General features: G+C 33.1%; 1 protein-coding gene across 2 annotated transcripts in view; it reads left to right on the forward strand.

Annotated features, from left to right (window-relative positions):
* lili (LMBR1-like protein lilipod) overlaps window positions 1-22,899 on the forward strand; it is a 119,995-nt gene that overhangs the window by 56,031 nt on the left and 41,065 nt on the right. For both annotated transcript variants that reach the window (XM_035368081.2, XM_035368080.2), the window contains 3 exons: window positions 6,201-6,265; window positions 8,778-8,981; window positions 17,923-17,989. In XM_035368081.2, the coding sequence (XP_035223972.2) occupies window positions 6,201-6,265; window positions 8,778-8,981; window positions 17,923-17,989 (336 nt within the window). The remainder of the gene's footprint in view (window positions 1-6,200; window positions 6,266-8,777; window positions 8,982-17,922; window positions 17,990-22,899) is intronic.

Raw genomic sequence — 22,899 nt, forward strand, 5'->3', positions numbered from 1 at the left:
GTATACTGAATACTGGTTCTTCATGCTTTGCAATTTCTTGAAACTAGTATTAAGGTTCTAAAAGATGCTGGAACAGTTGTCTCCTAATGATGGAACAATTTTTGAAATTAAGAATTCCAATTCAGAAAGCATTAATTGATGTAAATTTACATTTTTCCAAGAATGAACTTAATTTAATATCATTTTAAATCAGTATCAGATTTGTATCAGCTCTGCTATCAATGAAGCTGGTATACTGTCAGATGGATTCCAACTTATTACCAGCAAATGCAGCAATAAATTTTATATTGCAATCACTAGGACACGTGGTTATCTGAGTAATTATGCAGTGCATTGAAAATTCGCATAATGAAAAGTCGTAGTGAACTAGGAATATTTCAAGATATTTACATAATTATAACAAATTTAAAAGAGGAAATGAAAAGAGGCTAACAAAGTCTAATTTAATTAAGTTCACCGTAAATTAGAAAACATTTATGAAAAGTGGACATTAACCTAACCAACAGAATTTATTGAAGATGATGTTAATATCAGTAAAGAATTCTCTCTCGAGTAAAAATTGCAGATAGCTATAAATAAAAAAAAAAAAAAAAAAAAAAAAAAAAATTCCACAAACAATAATAAAAAAGTATGTGACCAGTGCATGACTTCCATGACACATGACATCACATGACTCCTATTAAATTGTCTACATTTTTAGCTGGACTTCATTTAAATTTATTTTCTCAAGTTATTCTAACTTAACTGATCCCTCAAGGCAAACTGAAAATGACAGAACACGGCATGCAACATGTAGTCTTGCATTATCTTGTTGGAACATGGTGTTTGGGTGTCTCGAAGATAAGGCACAACCATTGGATGTAAGATTTCAGAAATGTACCCATCCGGTGTTCAAATTACTGTCAATACTAACTAGACGTGGGTTTCGTGTAATCAGTGGCTGCCCAAACCCTCACACGAGGTGCAGGGCCCTTATGCTGATATTAAATGCGAGCAGGTGACGTGCAGTCTCTTCAGACACTCCAGATGCGTATGCGGCCATCAGAGTACTGAACATAGAACTGGGACTCATTTGAAATGGCGACATTATGCTACTTCTGTACCCAGCTTTGTCGTTTGGTGCACCAGAGTCACCATCTTTCTGTAGGCTGCATTGTCAAGGGATGCCGAAATAGTGGTCACTTTGCTGATAGTGTATGCTGCTGCAGACATGCCCATTTCCTGACTAATAGCCTGTGATGTGGTTGTATGGTTTTTGATGTCAAAATATGTCTTTTCTGTCTGGTGTTAGTCATGAGAGGGCATTGAGAATCTGCATGCTGTTCAGTATGACCCTCAACAATCCTTTGATTCCATATTCACATGACAGTGTTTTGATGTTGACCAGTGCGACTGGCACTATTGCGGAACGATAATCTACGCTTTTGATGGACAATGATCCTGACTCTATTGGATTTAAATCTTATTGGTTATGAATTTTGTCTTATTATTTGAGGCATAGCACAATATTCTGAGCAAACTCCAACCTTACAAAGCACTTTCCAAATGAGAAATCCACTACACAACTTTTCTTTTATGCTCTGCTTCAGATATTGTTTTTCCGTTTGTCCTCTAAATGCGCTGAAATACTATTCATTTGCATATCCCAACTTCTTCCTTTTATGTGATTTTGTTGTTTCTCAGATCATTCTTTTCTGGTGTTGCAATTTTAATGGCCAGCACTGTAGAAGACCAGGCTGTTAGCAGATGAAGGACTTGGGGGCAAATATTTAGAGGAAGTACAGTACCCACTACTGTTTTAAAAATCACTTCCGCTCCAAATGTATTTGAGTTTATTATGTGGCTGAGTTTAATAAAGAGTGATTTGTATGTTTCAAACTGTGACATCATTTTTACAGTTTTCAAATAAAATAATAACAAATGTTTAATTCATTAATTATTTCAAAAATAATAATTAAAAATTAATGCTGAAATGACTATTTACAGATTAAAGTGTGTTATAAAAATGTTTTTATAACAAAACAAACAACTATTCTATGTGTTTGTTTTATTTTGTTTGACAGCAGTTTTTTAATTGTATTTTCAGTTTCATAAAACTTTTGGCAGCTTGTTTTTAATGAGCGCTTTTCTTTGAGTTCAAGAATTTTTTTTAATAATCTGCAGTGCTTTCCTAGATTTAACTGGCATGTCATTAGTTTGAAAAAAAGACCCCTTTATTCTGATCATATGTATACACGTCATGGAAAGAAATATTCAAAATGGATTTGAGAATTGTGAAAATGGATATTTCTGTTGAAATCTGATAACTAAAATTTTTCTGATAACCAAAATGTGCTTTGTACAAAGAAGTAAAAATATATTTATCCGAAACCGTCAGATTAAGACTGAGTTTTTAGCAGATGAAGGACTTCAAGGCAAATATTTAGAGGAATTACAGTACTCACCACTTTATAAAATTAGTTCAGCTTCAAGAGTATTTGATTTTATTAAGTGGCTGAGTTCAACAAACAGCAAACCGAGGCATCATTTGTACAATTTTCAAGTAAAATAGTACATGTTGCTGTGGAAGGAATTTAGTTTAAAGACAGCCAAAAACTGAGATATAAGAAAACCATTGTTCAAGGAGCAGTAAAACTTGTTGGTAAAAGTTGTGATGGTATGGGACTGCATGTTGTGTGCAGGTGTTGGCAATCTTAAATTCATTGATGTTTTCAACAAAGTGGCCATAAGTTTCATTTATGCAATAATTTCTTCCAACAGGACAATAATTTCAAGCATACAGCTCATATTATTATCTGTCTTTTGTTGTTCTATCAAATGCCCCACAATCTGAGTTATTTTGTTTAATCACCTGATTTAAATCCCATTGTAGATTTATAGAAAGAACTTGGTAACAGAATCTGGAAACATAATATACTGAATATGGACCATTTGATAAGGCTTTTTCTAGAAGAATGAGCCACAATTTCTTCTGAATCGATGAAAAATTTGGTAAATTCTGTGCCATAAGCTGAAAGACTGTTATCAAAAGCAGAGTATTCACCGCTGTGCTTTCACTTTTGTCCTTCATTTTAATAGGTTGAAATATTCTATTTATTTTTGTAAGTTTATTAATTTTAATTTAATACTTTGTAGTTATCTTTATAATATTCTAAAGCTTATATAAATATGATATGATTAAAAAAAAAGGATTACAATTTTTTCCCTACACATTTTTTGAGAAAGTGAAAAGTGTGCCTTCTCTTATTTTCATCATTGTATTGATAAATTTCTTTCATGCATATAAGGATAGTTAAAGTTTCCTTTTTGATTTGAATAATTTATGCAAATGTTTGTCTAGGCTTTAGAAGCATATGCTGCTGGTAAATTGTTCTTTGATATGACCGCATTTAGTGCTTGAGATGCATATGTAGGGAGATTTTATTTGTATCATTTATATTGTAAAAAAAGACTCATTTTAGCCATTCAGAAGCATTTTCTTATTATGCATTCCAGTAAGAAAAGGTTATCTCAACTGATCTCTTGTGCATCACTTCAATTCTGAAATGTTAGATATGAATTAAATGTAAACATAATTATTCCTAAAAATTTTCTACTTTGTAGTTTTTAAATACAAATATTTACATAGGACAATCTTAATTTCATCGTTATCTGGTTTTGAAGTATCTTTAGAAAATATGTGTATATTTGATTTTAATTTATATTGTTTCACATTTTTAAAATTAAATTATCCTTTTTTAAGCTTTTTTAGTATTTTCTTCAATATTAAATTATATACTCTTTTGTCTTTCTCAACAAATAAATCACCAATGTACATATCTGAACTCCTCTATCACCAGAAATTTCCGAAAACCTTTTGATTGTAAACATAATCTATATGACAGTTTTAATAAGCAGTAAGTGTAACCTCTACAAGCGATATGAATTCTTTTTGTTTCCACAACTTTATGTAGACTGGAATGGCAACAGAAAAAAATAATATGGTTTAGAAAAATAATGTAGTTTTAGAAGATCGATATCTTAAAAGTAACAAAATTTCGTTAAAATATAGTAGTAAAAAGTTATTCTTAAACACATAAATGGCGTTTTTGTGGTGCAGCTTTTGCTACATATCTACCAAGTGGAGTATTACGTGTTATAAGCTACTATCTTGATTCTGAAAGTTGAATTTTCCAGATTCTTTGTTTGCATCCAAAATTCATAAATACTTTTGCATTTGGAATTTAAGGTGACATTTCATGAAACACTGATATATGATTATACTCCTCAATACATTTTGGTTAAGATATTGAGTATCTAAACATACTTTTAAACTGCCTTTCAGTTTTCTTATTTCAAGTAGTCAACTCACAAATTCTGTAGGTTTATTAATTTTTTAATAATTCTGTTGTTTTGAATTCTGGTCAATATTTTAGACTCTTTTTACATCACTATTAACAGATATCGTATACCATTTCAACTCTGGAAGTTCTGTAATTATTTAAAGTTATTTTTGATTCAGTTAATCTTTTATCTCTTAAATCTGGTTATTTAAATTTAGGCAATAGCAGTACATAGTACTGAGCATCAGCTTCCAACTTAACATATAAATATTTAGATATATTTACTTTCAATTTTTTAAATCCTTTTTCTCCTCTGTTAAATAATTTATGTATTTTGTAGATCCTGGAATATATTCATAATTATATGACTATGCTATAAATTGTTTTGCACACTGCCAATATTTTTATAAGTAGAGGTTTTAAGAAAGAAATTTTTGTTTTTGGTGTGCATGCATGTGTGAGACAATGTAGCAGATCTCATAAAAGAGGAGAGCTATGCTATTTTCCACATTTTCTACATAGTTTCATATTATTAAACTTTTTATAGTTTATTATTTGAACATATATGACTTTTTTTTGTTCCCCTACTTTCTGAAATTGTATTTCCCTTTATTTTATTCACTTAGTTTTTAGTTCTGCTAGTTTGGAAGCTTTTCACATTTAAAGGTATTTCTATAATATCAACAGATCTTCCATAAATAAGCTATCCTTTTAGATTTTTAACTAGAATTCTGCCAATCATCCTGTTTAGAATATTATATTGACTCTTTAGTAAACTACTTTTGAACTCAGTAAATCCACAGGTATTACTTAATTCCTTTATCTCTCTGTTAAAAAAATCACCAAGCAGTTGTGTTGTGTTTTCATAGAAGAATGAAATGTTCAGCTAAAATGAAAATGCTATTAGCTGTTATGAAAATCTTTTGCTTTCACTTTTTTCCATTCCTCATATTCATCATGATGATATCATTTCATATTGCATGTAACTGGAGGGGAAGTGTGAAATTCCTTTTTAAAATACTGTAAAAACAGCAGAAATCTGAGGGGCAATATTTGGTTTCATCGATTTTCTTGCTGATATTATTGAATGCCTTTAAAATAAAAGCTATAGCTTTTATTATTTTAGAAAACATAGCTTTTATTATTTTAGATTATTTTATTTATTATTTTTATTGTTTTAGATTTTATTTTTAGCCAGAAGGGCTATTAATTTCGTTTTGGCATTTTGCATTGATTCACTATAAATGTCAGTTCACTTTTCAAATTGTTGCCACCAAATATTCCAGCCCTGCATTATATTTAAAGAAATTAAATAATGAAGAATCTGCAAGAATGTATGTATGTTTCTCGTGCTGCAAAAAAACAATGGTGTTTGGAGACATTAAATTTTCAATAAGTTGTCTTCCACTAAAATATTCGCATCTAGAAGCCCGAACTTGGAATTTGGAGTTCGTTTTATTCTTCATATTTTGTAAAACTTTAACGAACTTTTGATTAAGAAAAATCAACGATTTCAAAGCAAGCAATGCCAACACTACCGGGAAAAAAACATTTTTATCTCCAGCATGCTAGACTGTGCATCGGAAATTCTACACATAAGCTCATTTTAAAATTATTTTGTAATATTGCTGTTGAATTGAATTTCATGGTTAAGTGCAAAGAACATGATATTTAGTAAATAAAGGTAACACCCAAAACTTAAAAAAATTCCACACCTTTGGATGTAATATAAAATCTGAAAGCTTTCAGATTTCTATTTGTTTTTTATTATTTTATTTTAGATATGCTCCTGAAATAGTTACTGTTTAAATTAAGTGGTTTTTAAAAGTGTTTAAGGTAGGGTAATATACCTCTTGGTAATTTCCTGTTTAATTTCAGTGTGTACACCTGTTGGTTTTTCAAGATTATTTACTGTGATGAGTGATCTCCTTGTGAAGCATGAGGTAATGTAAAGCTGATTTCTTATGTTATAAGCATAAAATGTAAACTAGGAAATGAGTTTTGCTTGAAAACATAATACCTTCAACAATAATTTTAGTATCATTTTTCTGATGCAGTTTTTTAGTTTTGCCTAGTCTACTTTTCGTAATTTTCTTTCAGCTTTAATTCTTTTCAGCTGTTATCATTACATCATATTTTGAACTTGAGGGACCTTTATGAATTGTTACTGTTAACAGATAGTTATTGTTGGTAACAAGTTTTATGTGCAATTAAAAAATAATTTTTTCTTCTCAAAATTGAAGCATTTTTAGCAAATATCATATATTTAGTCATACAAATGCTCTAAACAAGAATTCAATTCAAGTTTGTATGTCACGTATTTCTAACAAATGAAATAATGATCTTAGATGTTAATATTTTCTTTTCTGGGGTTGGAAAATCATGTCACAAGAGTGATTGAACACTTTTTGTTTTATCAAATTAATTAGCGGTAAAATCAGATTAATCATCTGTTAACAAATTACTGACTGTTAAAAAAACTGTAAAACTTTCTTAATATTGTGGATTATTATTAGCTGTAAAAATACTGAAAATTTTTTCTTGGTCATGGATTAGAATTTTTATTATTTTTAGCCTGTTTTTCCTGCACTTATCTTGTGTTAGCAATTCGAGGTGCTCTTTCCAAATAATTATCTGAAAGTTTTTCTGCCAAAAAACGATCTTAATAATGTTAGGAGAAAAACATGAAATCACCACCCAAATATATGATTTTCTCCCAATGGTTTGTTGATTTTTGTAAGACTTCGGCTCAGAAACTTGGTATCCGTAAGTCCAAAAACAGATCAACCTCATTTCGGAAATCTTGTGCGGAAGGAAAGATAGCAGGTGTAAAAAAAAAAAAAAAAGTAGAAGTCCGAAGGAGCAATGTGAGGGTTGTATGGTGGGCGTGGCAAAAGATTCCATTTGAGTCTGTACGGAGTCCAGCCGGTGAATGTAGACACATATGGCCTTCCATTATCGTGATGGAGCCATTACCTTTTTGCACTGGAACTCAGTTCAATGTTTTTCCTTGATAGCAGCGTCAACATGGACTAGCATCTCCCTGTACATTTATTCAAAATGGCAAGACAAAACTTTCCTAAGACATCAACATACTTTTGCTTGTACTTAATATCGGAAGAGAAGAAATCATACGCCTTTCAATGGATCCCACCCTATGTGAATGAGCAAGCTGACTCTCTTGTCAAAGAAGTCAGAATAATTGAACCTCTATTCTGTCCACCATACATTCTGAAGCTAATGCTGTCGTAAAGCAGAGGCTTTCTGCCCATCTTGGCCAACTTTTTCAATACCTGAGTTAAACTGTACCCGAGATGTCGCAACTACAATTGCAAAACTAAGAATGGGGCACCTGAGGGACATGAAGTTCCTGCCTGATTGTGCGAGGGTGTACATGGAGTGTATGTACTGCCTGAACACAGAGTTGGACCCCGGACATTTTCTGGCCTGTCCTACCTTTGCAGCAGTTCTCTGCCAAATTGACAATGACTGGACTAGAGACATTCTTTTCATGGACAGAGGGCAGAACCAGGGCCATGCTTCATGCCTTTAGCCCTATTTATAACTTCCTGTCCCTACACCTTATATTTTCCCCTCTCTCTCTAGCACTAGCCCTGGATACGACACAACAGACACAATATTAGTCTTCTTGCCACAATAAAATTCATGGACTTGTTTTGATTAAGTCAGACAAGTGAGATAAACCACAACTGTGATTAGCAAAGATCTGCTTTGTGCTTGTCAATGTAGTCTTGAATTATTTGTTGTTCATATCTGTAGATGGCATTGTTGTATACCTCAGGATATCTTGGATGATCTAACCTTTCTTTCATTTTTATTCTGTTATAATATTTTACTGTATATTCTTTAAATGCTATTTCAGCAAATATTTTAATAGATTGTAAAAAACAAATTATATGCCTCCTTGAAGAGTAAAATGTTGAAATAATTGAGTTTTCTAGAAAACTTTATTGATCTGTCTAAGAAGATGGTTTTTCAGATATTACCTATCATGTCTTGAGGCAGCATACTATCACAAATAAATGTATTTATTAGAGATGATTTTGTTTCAGTTAAGTGTCCACAGGTATTAGTGACTTTTTCCTCTGAAGACAAGAATGTTTTGTTCTTGTCTCTGAAGATAAGATGTTTAGATATAGTCTGTGATGTTTGTTTTCTTGAGCTAAATATTTTATTCATGAGAAATGTTTCTTGTTAGAAGAATATAAGGTTATTTTCTTGTTAAGTAAAGGTGACTGATTGCTTTTGTGAGTATATGGTCAAGAACTATGTTTTTATGATTGTTAATTGAAAATTTTTAAATACTGTAGTTTTTATGCAAGACAGGCCTCTTTTTCATACCATATATTCTTTACCATATTAACTTTACATCATATAAAGCCAATTATTTTTCATATATTAATTCCAAGATTTATGATGTAATTTTTTTTTCAGACTTCTCCAGTTCAAGTTCACTCATTCCTTACTTATCAGGAAGCTATGAAGTTAACAGGCCAGTCTAGTTCAAGTACTGCACTTTCCATTGATGATGAAAGTGGAAATATTTCAGAACCATATCAACATAAAAATTTTAGTTTCATGCAAAATGTTAGTAATATCTTCCGAAGGCGTAAAGATCCAGCATATTTCTATTATTTGGTTAGTTTTCAGTTTTTCTTTCCTCTTTTTTTTTTTTTAAAACTGTGTTCAAGTTTTGAATTAATAGTACATCACCTCATTTGATTTTGGTAGAGTTGAAAAAATGTTTTTTAACTATATTTTATTATATATATATTCTAGGGTCATTAAGGTTTTTTGATGTTGAAGTGAAAAATGAGCAATGCTTTCTCCGGGACTTGAACCTCTGACCTCTTGAATATGCGCCAAGTGTGCTGACCATTACACCACGAAGGCATGTTAAGAAGGCGAGAGAAATACCTCATATACTCCCCCTTTAAAGGGCAACTGGGGATTAGGGTACACAGTTGCCTAATCCTGGTGGTGGAGAATCATCATCCGCCACCTTTTTTTAGTTCGGGTGCTACTGTAGAGACATTAGGTTATTTCGAAGCAGGTGACATGAAAAATAAGCCATGCTGTCACCGGGACTTACATCCCTTGAATATGTGCCGAGTGTGCTGGCTATTACACCACAAAGGCATGCTAAGTAGCTAAGTATGCAGGAGAGGTGCCTTAGAATATCTACAAGCAGTTGATTAATGTTTGGTTGACCATTTATATAATGATCTGTCTATATATAATATTCCACAAAAAACTTCTAACTGACCTTCTGTAAGGTTATTTTCACGTCATATAATGAATATTTGATATTGCATTTTTCATTAGTTTGAAGAGGGTTGTAATTAATGCACGATGATTGTATAAACTTGTTGGTAGCTGAAAAGAGCAAGTGTGTTCTTTCGATTTTCATACCAAGGTACCTTTAATTTTTAAGAAATCAAACACTGCTGTAAAATAAACAAAGTGGTATATTTCTGCTATTCTTAGCAAGATGGTGGTACTATCTGTAGCTTTTGGAAAGCTGATGTACTTAAGAAGACATTCCATGAAATGTAGTTTGCTGTCAACAGTTGTCTGTAATTGAATAATTGAAGTATATTATGAGAGCAGCTTATACTCTTTGAATTTAATGTGTGAATAATAGCTTTCAAATTTTAGTAGGTTGTTTCTGAGAAGATAGATCGAAACTTTAATATTAAGTATGAAAGCATGTTGTTTTATTGAAAAAATAAAATCCACGGATGCAAAATAAGATGATAAACTGCTCTTAATAAATAGAATAATGAATAAATATTTTAACATTTTTAGGTGCAGTTTAATGCAACCAAAACATTTAGATCTATAGAAAAATTTTGAAGTTCCCATTTCCATTTTGATTTGAAATTTACAATTGTTCGTCTTTAGTTAAGTAAATGTGTGAGGGCTATTGCTATTCTGTTCGAAACAAGTAAAATTTAGAAGTTTTATTTTATGTGATTGAAATATATTTTACTAATTTTTTGGTTTGCAAGCTTACTTACAATTTATTTTGTGTTATACTTTCATATTGACTAATAACTCATTATCATATCTTTTACTCCTTTTCAGCTATATTATTTTCAAACCATAGACTATATCATTTATCACTCCCAATTTTGATGTTAAATTCTGTTCCTGGGTAAAAAACTTGTTGCTTGAAGAAAGCTTGTTATTTTATATTCCATTATGTTGGTAGAAATATCGTCAAGCATTTCTCCCACTTTCAATCACATCTGCTAAAATTATAAATGAGTAAGTTCTGTAGCTTTTATAAAATGAATACAAAGTCTGAGATCTGGATCTCGACTTTGGAGATTCCGGATTTGGGATTTTTTAAGTTATTAGATAATCACTTTAAATCTAGTAAGATGGCATGTAAAAATTAAAAAAACTAAAAATATGAAATCATGGTTTATGAAACAATAAAACATTTAGGATCTAAAGGGTGTCAAAATTTGCAAAAAAAAGTTTTAATATTGGTTTGTTTACTTTATTAAACATTTCTGTCAAGGTAACTTGTTTAAGTTGCTTCGATTTTTGTGCTAATAATTTCTCTTTGACAGACATTGAAGTCATTCATTGTTCAAGTCCTGTAATTGCTGTGTCGAGAATTCCGAATAACTTACCAACTGAAATTTTTTCATTTTTAATTAACTCTCTGACATTTTCTTCACTATTGGTAGCGGTATTTTCTGGATTTAGAACCGTGCTACAGATTTCGCTGTCCATTAATTGATTCACGATTGGGGCTTTGTCATCATAATGAACAACTTCTGTTATATCATGTTCATTTATTACTGCTTCTCCACATTTCTTCACAAAATCTATTAATTGGAAAATTTCACCTTTGATTAGTGATAACAGAAAACCTTCAAGTTCTATCTTCTTCATCATCCTCCTCACCGTAAAATATGGTAGCTGGCCATAAATTATGCCCAGCCTTTTTTAAAGTATCTGGAGTTACATCTTCCCACAATCTTGCGATGGTCAACACAGCAGGTGTTCTGCTAAAATATTTTTTAAATTCTTGATTAGTCTTACTATTATTCAAGAAATTTAACATAGACTTTAAAAATGCTACTTTAATAATTTAACTTATTTAATACTGCTTTGCATTTCAACAAGCGCACTATTCCGATATCTGTAGTCTGAATGATGACCTACAATTTGTAGGAAAGAATAATACGGATACATTATCTTTTCATTAAAACTTTAAGCGAAGGTTTAGACTTACAGTTGATTACAATCAGGTCAATTTATCAGGTTCCAATTTTAGTATATGTACTGCTGAAGCGAGTACAATCAATTTATCAGGTATGCGAACTGAATTCAAATGTTGCCAAGTCTTGGGTGTGAAATGATTTTCAAACCTTTCGTTCATTAATGCTTGTGTCATCCATGCTGTTTTGCTTGCACAATATATAATGGGAATATCTTTACACCTTTAAATGCTCAAGGTCATGTATTCTTAACGATTACGAAAAGTTTACACTTCTGCATTCCTGCAGCCTTTGTGCATGCTAAAATTGTTAGTCTCGCTTCTCTTTAGAATCTTTGCCACCAGTTGGAGCCTTTTCTGTAGAGGTTACCAATGTATTTCGTTGTAGATATTGCCAGAAAAGACCTGCTTAATCAGCACTGTAAATTTGATCTTGAGATAACGTTTTACTATTAATGGGTTCAAGGAATGCATGTGTAAATAATTAAGCAGCTTTTTAATTTTTAATTGCCTTATACTATGACAATTTTTAAATTGGTTAACCAACCTGTCGAATATCTGCATTTGGTTTTTATGTTCAGTTTTTCATGAAATATTTTGGCTTGAGGCATTAGCACTGTATTCGTCAACAGCACACACTTGCTGCGATGTTGTCTGACCCATTCAGTTATTACTAGATTGTTACATCTAGCATTATGAATAATTTTTCTGTTACTCATTGCAAGTATAATGTAAGAATCACAAAAATTTCCTTTTTCTGTTTTCTGATGTGATATAAGGTTGACTTTCCAATGCCCATATTCCTCGCATAATTTTGAGACAGATATACCTTTATCCATTTTTTGTTTAATGGACATCAAAACATGCTTTTGCTTTGTAAATCCTCTTGTAGCTCCAGAATTAGAAGCTCTTTATCAACAGGATCGAAAATTCAAACTTTAATATTCATAAAATTGCTGTAATAATAACAGCCTACAAAAAATAATAAGCTGGATCAAATCAGAAATTTAAGGAATACTAACTGAATGTCCTTGGAATCAGTAAAATATAATTTTAGCCTAGCTTAATAATGTCTGCTATACATTATTGGTTACATATTATTAAGATTGGTGATTAAAGACAAGTTCTTCCTCTAAATTTTGTCTTGCTTCTATCACATACTGAAGCAGTTAAGCCTGAATTGTAGTAATTTAGTTATTTATTATACTTATGTCTATTTTTTACACATGCTTAATAAAGTCTTATCCGAGTCCTGAATAAATAAATTCATACATATACTTAAGGCTTACTGAGGGCCATCGCTAGATAACTTACTGCCTGATGCAGTTTGTGGGGGACCTAAATTCTGCTGCCAAGCACATAAATTCTAAATTTCTGTCACCCCAAAATTTTGGGTCCCAGTGTTTTCCCTAAATTCTAAAATTTTGTCATCCCTTATTTGCTGTTCTGTGCTTCTCTAAATTCCAAAAATTTTGTCTTTCCTAGATTCTGCCGCCGGTGCTGCCATACGAGCTAGTTGCCTTGAACTAAAAAACATCAGCTTTGTATATAAACTCTACTGATATTCTAAAACATGAAATTCATTAACAGAAAGATTGCCTGCAGCACAGTGCAGCTAAGAACACTATTATGCTAAAATATAAACATGAACAACTGTTGCCATTCACACAAACTGAATAGTAAAATAAAGCATGTTGCCAATAACAAGATTATTGTAAAAATCATAGCATATTATTAAATAGTGAGAAAATAAATAAGGCGAGAAGAAAACAAGAAATGCGGATGTTAAATATACATCCAACACGAGCTCTGAGTTTATGTGAATAACAAATCAGTTATTCTTAATTCAAATAGCACTAAATGTAATTTTTTGGTCTATGAGTTTCATTAACAAAATCTGTTTTTAGCATACAGAAAGAAATATTTGTTAAATTTATCCTTGTCAGCCAGCATTTCTTAGTGCATTTAACTTAAATCTGCAATTATCGCAAAGCGTAATGTCAACATAAAAGGTTACCATACTTTTTGCTATTCAATTACTATTATAAAATTATTTAGGCATTACTGCATTAGTCATTACTCAAGTTATCATGTGTTGATAAACATGCAGTGATGAAAGCAAAATATAATGATGATTCGCCAGGTTGGCATCAAAGATATGAAATATTAGTTATGTAAAATCTCCGATGTTTCTATGTAGAATGTTTTGGTTTGAGATGTATGCCAAGCAGCTATGAAGCCAAATTATTGATCACACAAATTTATGCTAACATGATTGTTTCTTGAATAATGAGGTATTTTATTTAGTGTCTAAATGAAATTGAGAATCGGAACTCTCCACATGTTTTATTATGGGGTAAAAAAAAATCAAATGTGCATGCATAAAGAATAGAAAAAACGGGGTGGGGGAGGCTGTTGGTGGCTTTGAGGTCCATGTTTTAGATCATTTTGGATATTGGACGTCCGGATCTCGGACTTTGTACTGTATAAATCTTGACCTGTAGCTGAAATTGCATACAAGTTCATTGGAACAGCGGCAACAACAAGGAAAAAAAATATTTTCTGTGAATTACCAGCTTAATTTGCTGTTTTCTGTCTAGTATTGTGTCACTATCGCATGGAGAAAGTGATAGTTCATGATAGATGTGAAACCTGTTATTTCTGTTTTTTATTGTTTTTTCTGTTGTCTGACTTCTGAGAGTCAAAATTTAGAAACTGAAGATTAATTCTGAGTTCAAAACTACATTTGGTACTATTGTATTAGTCAGTATCCAACTGGTGCATTGCCAATAATGCTGTCCATAACTGCTTTCCGTAGAGTGTTGTGGCTGTCGTAGAAACTGCTCTGTATGCTTCTAGCAAAATGAAATAATTTTTTCTTCTTCAGTTGTTAATGTTCCCTTCCCTTTTTTTGGCTTGGAAGGAGTAGGCATAGTTTTTTTTTTTTTTTTTGAAGTTCAATGTGAATCTCAGACCACTTAGCACAAGTATATATCTATGTTGCATTATTTTTTCGAAAACCTCCCATGGAAAGTCCTTAGGACACCATTTTGCATCTTGTGCTAATTTTTTCTGCATCACTTATTTAGTACATTTCTTGAGAAATAAATCTAAAGTGATCCCATTATTTCCAGAAATGTGATATTTTGTTAAAAATCATGAATATGCTATAATATATTAGGGGGTGTTCAAATGAAAAGGTACAAAACATCATAACAACCAAACTGGTTGAAATTTGAATATGCAGCTTTGGCATAATGTAGTGAGACATCTTAGGACGCGAATGCAGCGTCTAGTGTGTTTATGTAAATGGGTGGTCCACACATGATGCAGGAGGAAAGTAGGCTGTTGTGTGTTCTGTCCAGTTGATGCGGCAGTACGTGTGGATATTGTGGCGTTCATATTGTAAAATTCAATGAATGAGGAGCAGCAAGGTGGTATCAGATTTCTGACTGTGGAAGGGGTTAAACTGGCTGATATTGATCTTTGGATGGTGGTCGTATACAGGGAAGACCGTCTGTTTGGCAAGTCAATGAGAAAGTGGAATGCCAGTTTTCATGAAGGCTTTAAGTGTTTGAATGATGACTCGAGACCAGGCCAGGCAAACATGGTAATCACGGCTGAGCCAGCCATCTAAGCAGAAGTGACATCTCAAAGGGAAGCGTTTCAACTCGGATGACGAACTGCAGGACACTGTGGAGGATTGGCACCTGTCATAGCTACAGGAATTTTTGGGAAGAGGAAATCCTTTGGTTCGTGAAACAGTGAGATTGAGCTTAGGCATCTGGTATTTGTGAATAAAGACTTCAGTATATCCATAGTATATTCATACCTTTTCATTTGATCACCCATAATATATCTATTAAAAATATTTATTTGTGAAAATTAATCTAAAGAAAATAATTAAAGAAAATATATTACAAAAATTTCAACCATTTCTTTGTGCATTTTGGGTTATTTTACTTTTCAGCAAATCTGCGTGTAACTGAATTATTATAAAAAAAGGTGATGTTCATCCTGTCGTATTATTGCTGAAGATGGGTTACCATGTACAATGGAAAATCAAAAATCCACACAGATTGACAAGATTTTAAAGTTTTGTAAGTTTTAAAGTAATAAATAAATGAAATTAAATATCATTCTATTTGGACTGAAAGATGCCATTGCTCATCAGAATCAAAGGCTGATGTGATGAAATATTGTCAGTGATTAGTTTTCTGACATTGTCCAGTTGCATAATTTTTAATGCTATCTGAAACTAAATGCAAAACTAGACTTTTGTGCATTGGTTAGGTTTCGAATCATGCAAATTAGGTGACTGACAATGTATTGCAAGATGGGCAAACAGCGAAATTTGCATGTATAGTTTTAAAGATTGTGGATTATAGATGTGCATGTATAGATATTGTGGATTCTGAGTGCTGAATTTTGATTTGGGTGATGTTGAAAGTTTTGGCGTAGTGTAAAACTTGGTTCCTACCAAACGAGCATATGCACTGTAAATTAATCATTGAATTTTAATGGATGCTCTCCTAGAACTTAAGAAAGCTGATGAACAGGATATGTAAACCTATGACATGTGAAGAATAAATATAACATGAAGATGGGAGTTGGATAACAAGTGATTAACTTGACTGGCATGTTGACAGATACTTGGCTGCAGCAGTTCCATATGGTACTACATGTAAATGTCGTCTGGGACATTCCTCTAGATTCCTATTTCCATTATAATCTTCAGCTGCTCCTTTCCATGTGAGGATTCCATATATCGTATCGCTGCACCACGCTGAAGAGAACCACAGCCACTGTCCCCCACCGATGACCAGGATGTCAAGAGGATACACCTGTCTACTTAAACACACACACCTTGTCTTCTATGGTGGGGATATATAACATTTAACTTATGCATCTTCAGTACTACATAGCCACAATGGAAAATGTTAATTTCCCAACATGACAAACGGGGAATCTAAAATTAGAGGAAACTTTGCGGGAGCTCAAATTTGAAAAGTTAACACTGGATAACTGTATTAGTCTTCAGAAAGGAAACTGATGACTGTAATGTAATTGTGATCTATGCTGATGATTTGATTATTCTAACTAAAAGTGAGTCATCTGGGATACACATTAAGAACATTCTCAGCAAAACTTTTGAAATGAGAGACTTGGGTAAAATAATAAAACAGTGTTTAGGCATTACCATTGAACAAAATAAAATTATTAGTTACTGAAATTCAGTGTGATAGACTGATAAGTATTCATTAGTGATTAGAAGACTTGTTCATTACTAATGAATGATTCAAAAGCATCATTTCAGTTTATTGATAGATGCGAGGGGGTGGGAAATATAAATGGAGGTTATCGAAGATATAAATATTCTTGAGATTGCCATATCAAGAACTTGGACCTGCTTTTTAAGCCATGAAAGAATCAGTAAACAACCTAATCAAAGGGCCAAGAGCAGTAGGTATACCTAAACATTGTTTTCTGTCATCGTCAGCTTGAAGAAACCATGATGCGAATACAAGAGAGTTAGTTTTAGATCTTCAAGTTTCCATTAGAACTTGAATCTGCTCTTTTGTTTTATGAAGTCTTCACAATGTTGGATTTTATATGAGAAATTCTGTTTCTGTCTTACTCCATCTTCCAAAGGGACCTAAGGTTGTGTCATCATCATGTTAAATTCAACCAAGAGAAATAGTGTTTTGTTTATTGACAAGTACAGATATTGTCTGAACTACTATTCTTGACTCTCGTTTGTCTGGAGAGAGCAAAGACCACACAATTTGTCTTCCTTTTTTAAAATTAGGTAAAACAGCAACCTTGTCATATTTAGAGAGGGTCAAATTTTTTATTAAAGGGCTATCATGTTAGAGAAATCGACCAACTATTCTTTCTTATCATTGTGATTTATTGATTATTTATATTTTTTCTTCTGCTATAGTTGTACAGTAAGACCCTTCTTTAACTGTGAATTACATTTCCTCAATGGTGTTTAATCATAACTTATTATCTAGAAGTTTACATTACCTGCAGTAGATGCAGTGCCGTGGTATCTAATGATACATTTTTCTGATTTACAGGACATTGATTTTGCTTTATTTGTTTACATTTCATTCAAAACATGTAACATTTTTTCTCTGTCATTTCAGTTTCCAGATAAAAATGTTTTGTATGAACAAGTTTTATTTCAAAAGACTGAACTTTGCAATTTCATCTTTTGGTATTAAATTGAGTTTATTTGGATTTTTGGAGTTTATTTACATATGCTTAAGTTTTTCTTGAGTTACTTGTATTATAAATTTATTTGTAAATGCTGGAGATTCAATTATTATTTTACAGGATTCTCCTGATTATAAATCTGGAAATTATGAAGACGAAATTGATGAGATGAGATTTTCAACAAGTGGTAATTACAACAAAATTTCACATGTATTAGCTGTTAAATTATAAAATGAGAAATAATAGGTATCATGGAATTAAATGTGTTTTACTTCTAAAGTATTACTGAAAATATTTATACTCATGGCTTTTTTATTTTGTATGCATTGCAAAAATTGTCAGATATTTAAATATTGTAGCTTATGCAAGTCTGTTTCCGTGTTCAGTAATTTCCTCCCGTCTATTGATTGTTTACATTTTTGCTTAATGGCTTGTAACCTGATTTCATGATCCATATTCAGGTATTGATATGTATATATGGATAGTCGTATTCATGTACACTCACTTCCAAAAGTTAAGCACGAAGATGTAAAATGCAAACAAATCGACAAATAATGCTTTGACTGACACAAAATTCGGCAGGAAAGTAGCATATATATTTATGCATAAAACAAAATCAGTAATTATATACAGAAATGAAAACAATATTAAATTTTTGTAAGTTATCAGATAATGACATACTGGAGACTTAAACAGAATTATGTATAAAGTGAAAATAAAGAGCATAAAATGAAAAAATAAAGGACATTAATAGGGTATGTGATCCTCCCTCATCTGTATACAAAGTTTACACCTTGTGACCGTGCTTTCAATTAGGTGGTCAACCACTGCTGAATTAAGCAATCGCCATTCTTGTAGAGCAGGAGCAATCACCATTCTTGAAGAGCAGTTTCCAGCTCAATAAGAGTGGCTGGAGGTGAGAAGTGTTAAGATACAGCATGGCCAAGAGCATCCCAAAGGTCGGGCAAATATGCTGGCCACGCCATACGCACAATTCCTTCACTCTCCAGGTAGTCATCGACAATGTCAGCTCTGTGGGGATGTGCGTTATCGTCCATTAAAACAAAAGTAGGGCCAACTAACTGCTGCAGCGTACAATCTCACAATGAGTTCATCTCGATACCGGACAGCCATCAAAGAACCCCATTTAAAGAGGTGCAGGTCAGTGTGGTATCCTAATGAAATCCCTGCCCACACCATAATGCTTCCGCCTCAGAATTCGTGATGTTTGGGAATATTTTGGGACTGATTTCGTGTTCGTTGTTCACGCCATATCCTTATACGCTTGTCATTTGGCTCCAGAGCAAATCTTGACTCATCAGTAAGCATGACGTTGCCCCAGTCAGACACATTCCAATTGACATGTTCCGGCACCACTGTAATCATGCCCCTCTTTATTGGGTGGATAGAGGAACACAAACTCGAGGTATGCGGGCGTAGAGTCCACTCATATGTAATCTGATTCTCATGCACATGACACATGGGAAAAACATAAAATCCAACCATACAACCAGCCTTTTCACAGGGGATTAATGCAGGTCTTAACCGTATGGCCACTGGGCTCTTTAACTAATTAAGGGCATAACCTGAGTCAATTCATTATATGTAATGTAAGCTACGAGGGTAACTTGAAAAATAAGTTTCCCCTGTCGACTGTGGGCAGAGTTGTGTATGAAAGTCAAAAAATAGAATGAGACATTAAAGATATGACATACCTTTATTTTTCCACATAGGTACCAAGTACATTGAGACATTTGTCATATCGCTTGATAAGCTTCAAAAAGCCCTCCAGGAAAAAATCAGGGCTTTGCATATGGAAGAAGCGTTGAACGGCTTGTTTCACTTCAGTATTGCTTCCAAAGCGCCTTCCCCCGAGATTTTTCTTCAAAGCTAAACATATGGAAGTCGCTTGGTGCGAGATCAGGACTGTATGGCGGATGGTGTAGGCGCTCCCAACCAAGAGTTGCAATATGGTTTTGCATTGCCGTCATCGAATTTGGTCTGGCATTGTCATCCAACAGCAGAACGCCAGATGTGAGAAGGCCAGGCCGCTTTTTCCGAATCGCCTCTTTCAATTTCGACAGAGTGTCACAGTAGCGCATAGCATTGATGGTTCCAACCTCCAAAAAGTCCAGCAACAAAACTCCTTGGGCGTCCCAGAAAACTGTGAGGAGCACTTTACCTGCAGTTGTCTTGACCTTCTTTCGGACAGGTGATGACGGATGTTTCCACTCCATAGATGCGGCTTTCGATTCTGGCGTGAAATGGTGGACCCACGTTTCATCTCCCGTCACAATCCGAAACAGAAAGTCATTGCCATCTTCATGGTAATGCACGAGATGTTCCAGGCTGACCCCCATGCGTTGTTCCTTGTGTGTCGAGGTCAATTGTCGGGGCACCCATCGTGCTGACACTTTTCTGTATCGAAGAATGTCGTGGATGATGTTTTGAGCTCGCTCATGTGAGATTCCAAGTTCTTCCGCTACTTCATCGATGGTGATACGCCAGTTCGCTCTAATCACGTCATCCACCTTCCTGACATTTGCATCTGTAGTGGCCATGCGCATCCGTCCAGCTCTCGGTATGTCCTGCACTTGCTGACATCCATCATTGAATGTGCGGCACCATCTCCGCACCATTTGCTTCGACATCACACCTGGCCCATAGACTTCCACGAGGCGGTTATGAATTTCTGTTCCTGATACTTTATGTGCCCATTCATAGCGGATAACCGCTCTCACTTCCTCCTTTGACCACTATTTCAAAATGCACCTTCTCTCCATACCTCCCGGGGCTCAAATGAGAGGCTGGTCTCCGCTTTGCGCAGGCACTGCAACAGCGCCATCTGCTTGATTTGCAGCGACCTCTACCCAATGGTGTATCGGTGACTTGTGTGTTTTCCTGCTGTGTCGCCTTTCGCCCATAGCCGTTCAACGCTTCTTCCATATGCAAAGCGTGAATTTTTCTTGGAGGACTTTTTGAAGCTTATCAAGCGATATGACAAATGTCTCAACGTACTTGTATGATAATAATAAAATCAAGGTATGTCATATCTTTAATGTCTCATTCTATTTTTTGACTTTCATATACTACTCTGAGCACAGTCGACAGGGGAAACTTATTTTTCAACTTACCTACGTATTTCCTTTATTCCAAGGTAACTTGGACTGATTTAACTGCATCAATCTTGTCACACCCATTTATTTTTAAGCAAGCAAAGCTATGTAATTATTGTCCATAACCAAATATACTCAAAAATAAGTCGCAAGTGTTTTAAGGTATGTTAGAATATTTTAGATTAGAATAATGTCCCATGCTTCACTACAACTAGAGAAACAGTCATTTTCCCTTATAACCCCAAACTATACTAATTTGCCTTATACTTTAATCAAGTTACTGGTCTGTAGATGCCTCTAAACTAAATATAATTAAGGTGTTGAATAAAAGCCAGTTTTTCTTTACTCAATTTGATTTACATTGCTTGCATGTTCTTTAGTGATATTTTACACTTTATTTGTTCATATTCAAAATGTCAGATGACAAAAGTGAGTATAAATATTCTGGTGGGTCAGAGAGAAAGAAAGATTCGAATGTTATTGAATCATATAGCTTGTCTGATGAATTAGAACTAAATGACTTCTCATTGCCAATGGTTTATGCTAAATGTAGATATGCCATCTCTATTAATGCTTCCCGTTGTTGTAAATTCAAAAATAATTTTTTTAAAAAGATGTACCACTATTGTATTGTAGGCTATTTCAATTTATTTTTGGATGATAAAATTATCATTATAATAACAGTTGAAACAAACAGGTGTGCTCATTAATCCTTTGCAAGTAAGCCTTCAACTTCTAATAGGACTTTTGTTACTTCAGCTAAAATATGAGTATTTTTATTTTCCATTATACTACATAGTGTTGTGGAAAAACCAGTGATGAAGCAGTACTGGCTAAAGGATGTGCTAATGAAACCACCATTTTTCCTGTGTGCATGTCACGTTAGCATTTTGGAAAGATACAATAGTACTTACACTTATCAAACAATGAGGCATGCAGAAACTGCTCAAGTTTTAAGTTGAACAAAATATGGCTAGTATAGAGAAAAGCTAGTTGAGAAATTTTGTTCTTCATGTACTCCCAGAAAAATGTGTCACAGTTGATGAAAGTTTGTTATTATATAAAGGATGCTTGGTTTGGATACAATATGTACATATCACTGAAAAGAGAGCCTGATTTGCAATTAAAACTTATCTTTTATGTGAATCTAAGAGTGAATAGGAAAGACTTTTGGTTACATTTCTTTCCATATTTGGTCCCTATTGGGAAAAGTATTTTTGGATTATAATTAAGACGCATTGGTGTCTTTTCAATTTGACGATTTAAAAAAAAAAAAAAAATTTTTTTTAGCATATAGTTAGAAAATTATTTGGTTCTTAAATTATTAAAGCAGAATGATTATGGACCATATTTATAAAAGTTCTCATAAGGCCTTCATTTTTGCAACCATATAAATTTTCAGTTATGAAGATGTTTTAAATAAGTTTTAAATTAATCTTTTTGGCATTTTTAATGCTGAAAATATGTTACTAATATTCAAAATAATTCATAACCTAATAGTCAAAGAAATTCACTGGTCTAAAAATACTTATTTTTAATTTGTGGAAATAATATTATGAATTTGCTGCATTTCACTTGAAGCCTGCCACTATTATCTAGAACTGAAATTCTGTAGGAATCTGAGAATAAGATCTCCTTTTTTTAAAAAAATTAATATTTAAAAAATGAATTTTGCAAGGAATTTCAAAATATACAGTCCCTTGCTCCATATAGTTACATTTAGTATGAGTTCATACTCATTCGAAAAAGGAATGTGAACATATTTTCTCTTGTGTAAGAAAAAGTAACTGATACATTTAAGGCGTGGAATTTTTATTGATGGAAGAAAGAAAAGCTTTCACTCTCCTTGATGCAGCAATTAAAAATAAATTTATGATTCAAGGTTGATTATTCTTTCCATTTAATGCAATTCATTGATATTCGTTTATCATTTACTGTGTCATTTACTAGTGTGTACATGTATGTCATTTATTTCTCTACC

This window comes from Stegodyphus dumicola, chromosome X2 (genome assembly GCF_044657685.1).
Source record: "Stegodyphus dumicola isolate Sdum_Otavi_A_Nest chromosome X2, ASM4465768v1".
NCBI lineage: Eukaryota > Metazoa > Arthropoda > Arachnida > Araneae > Eresidae > Stegodyphus > Stegodyphus dumicola.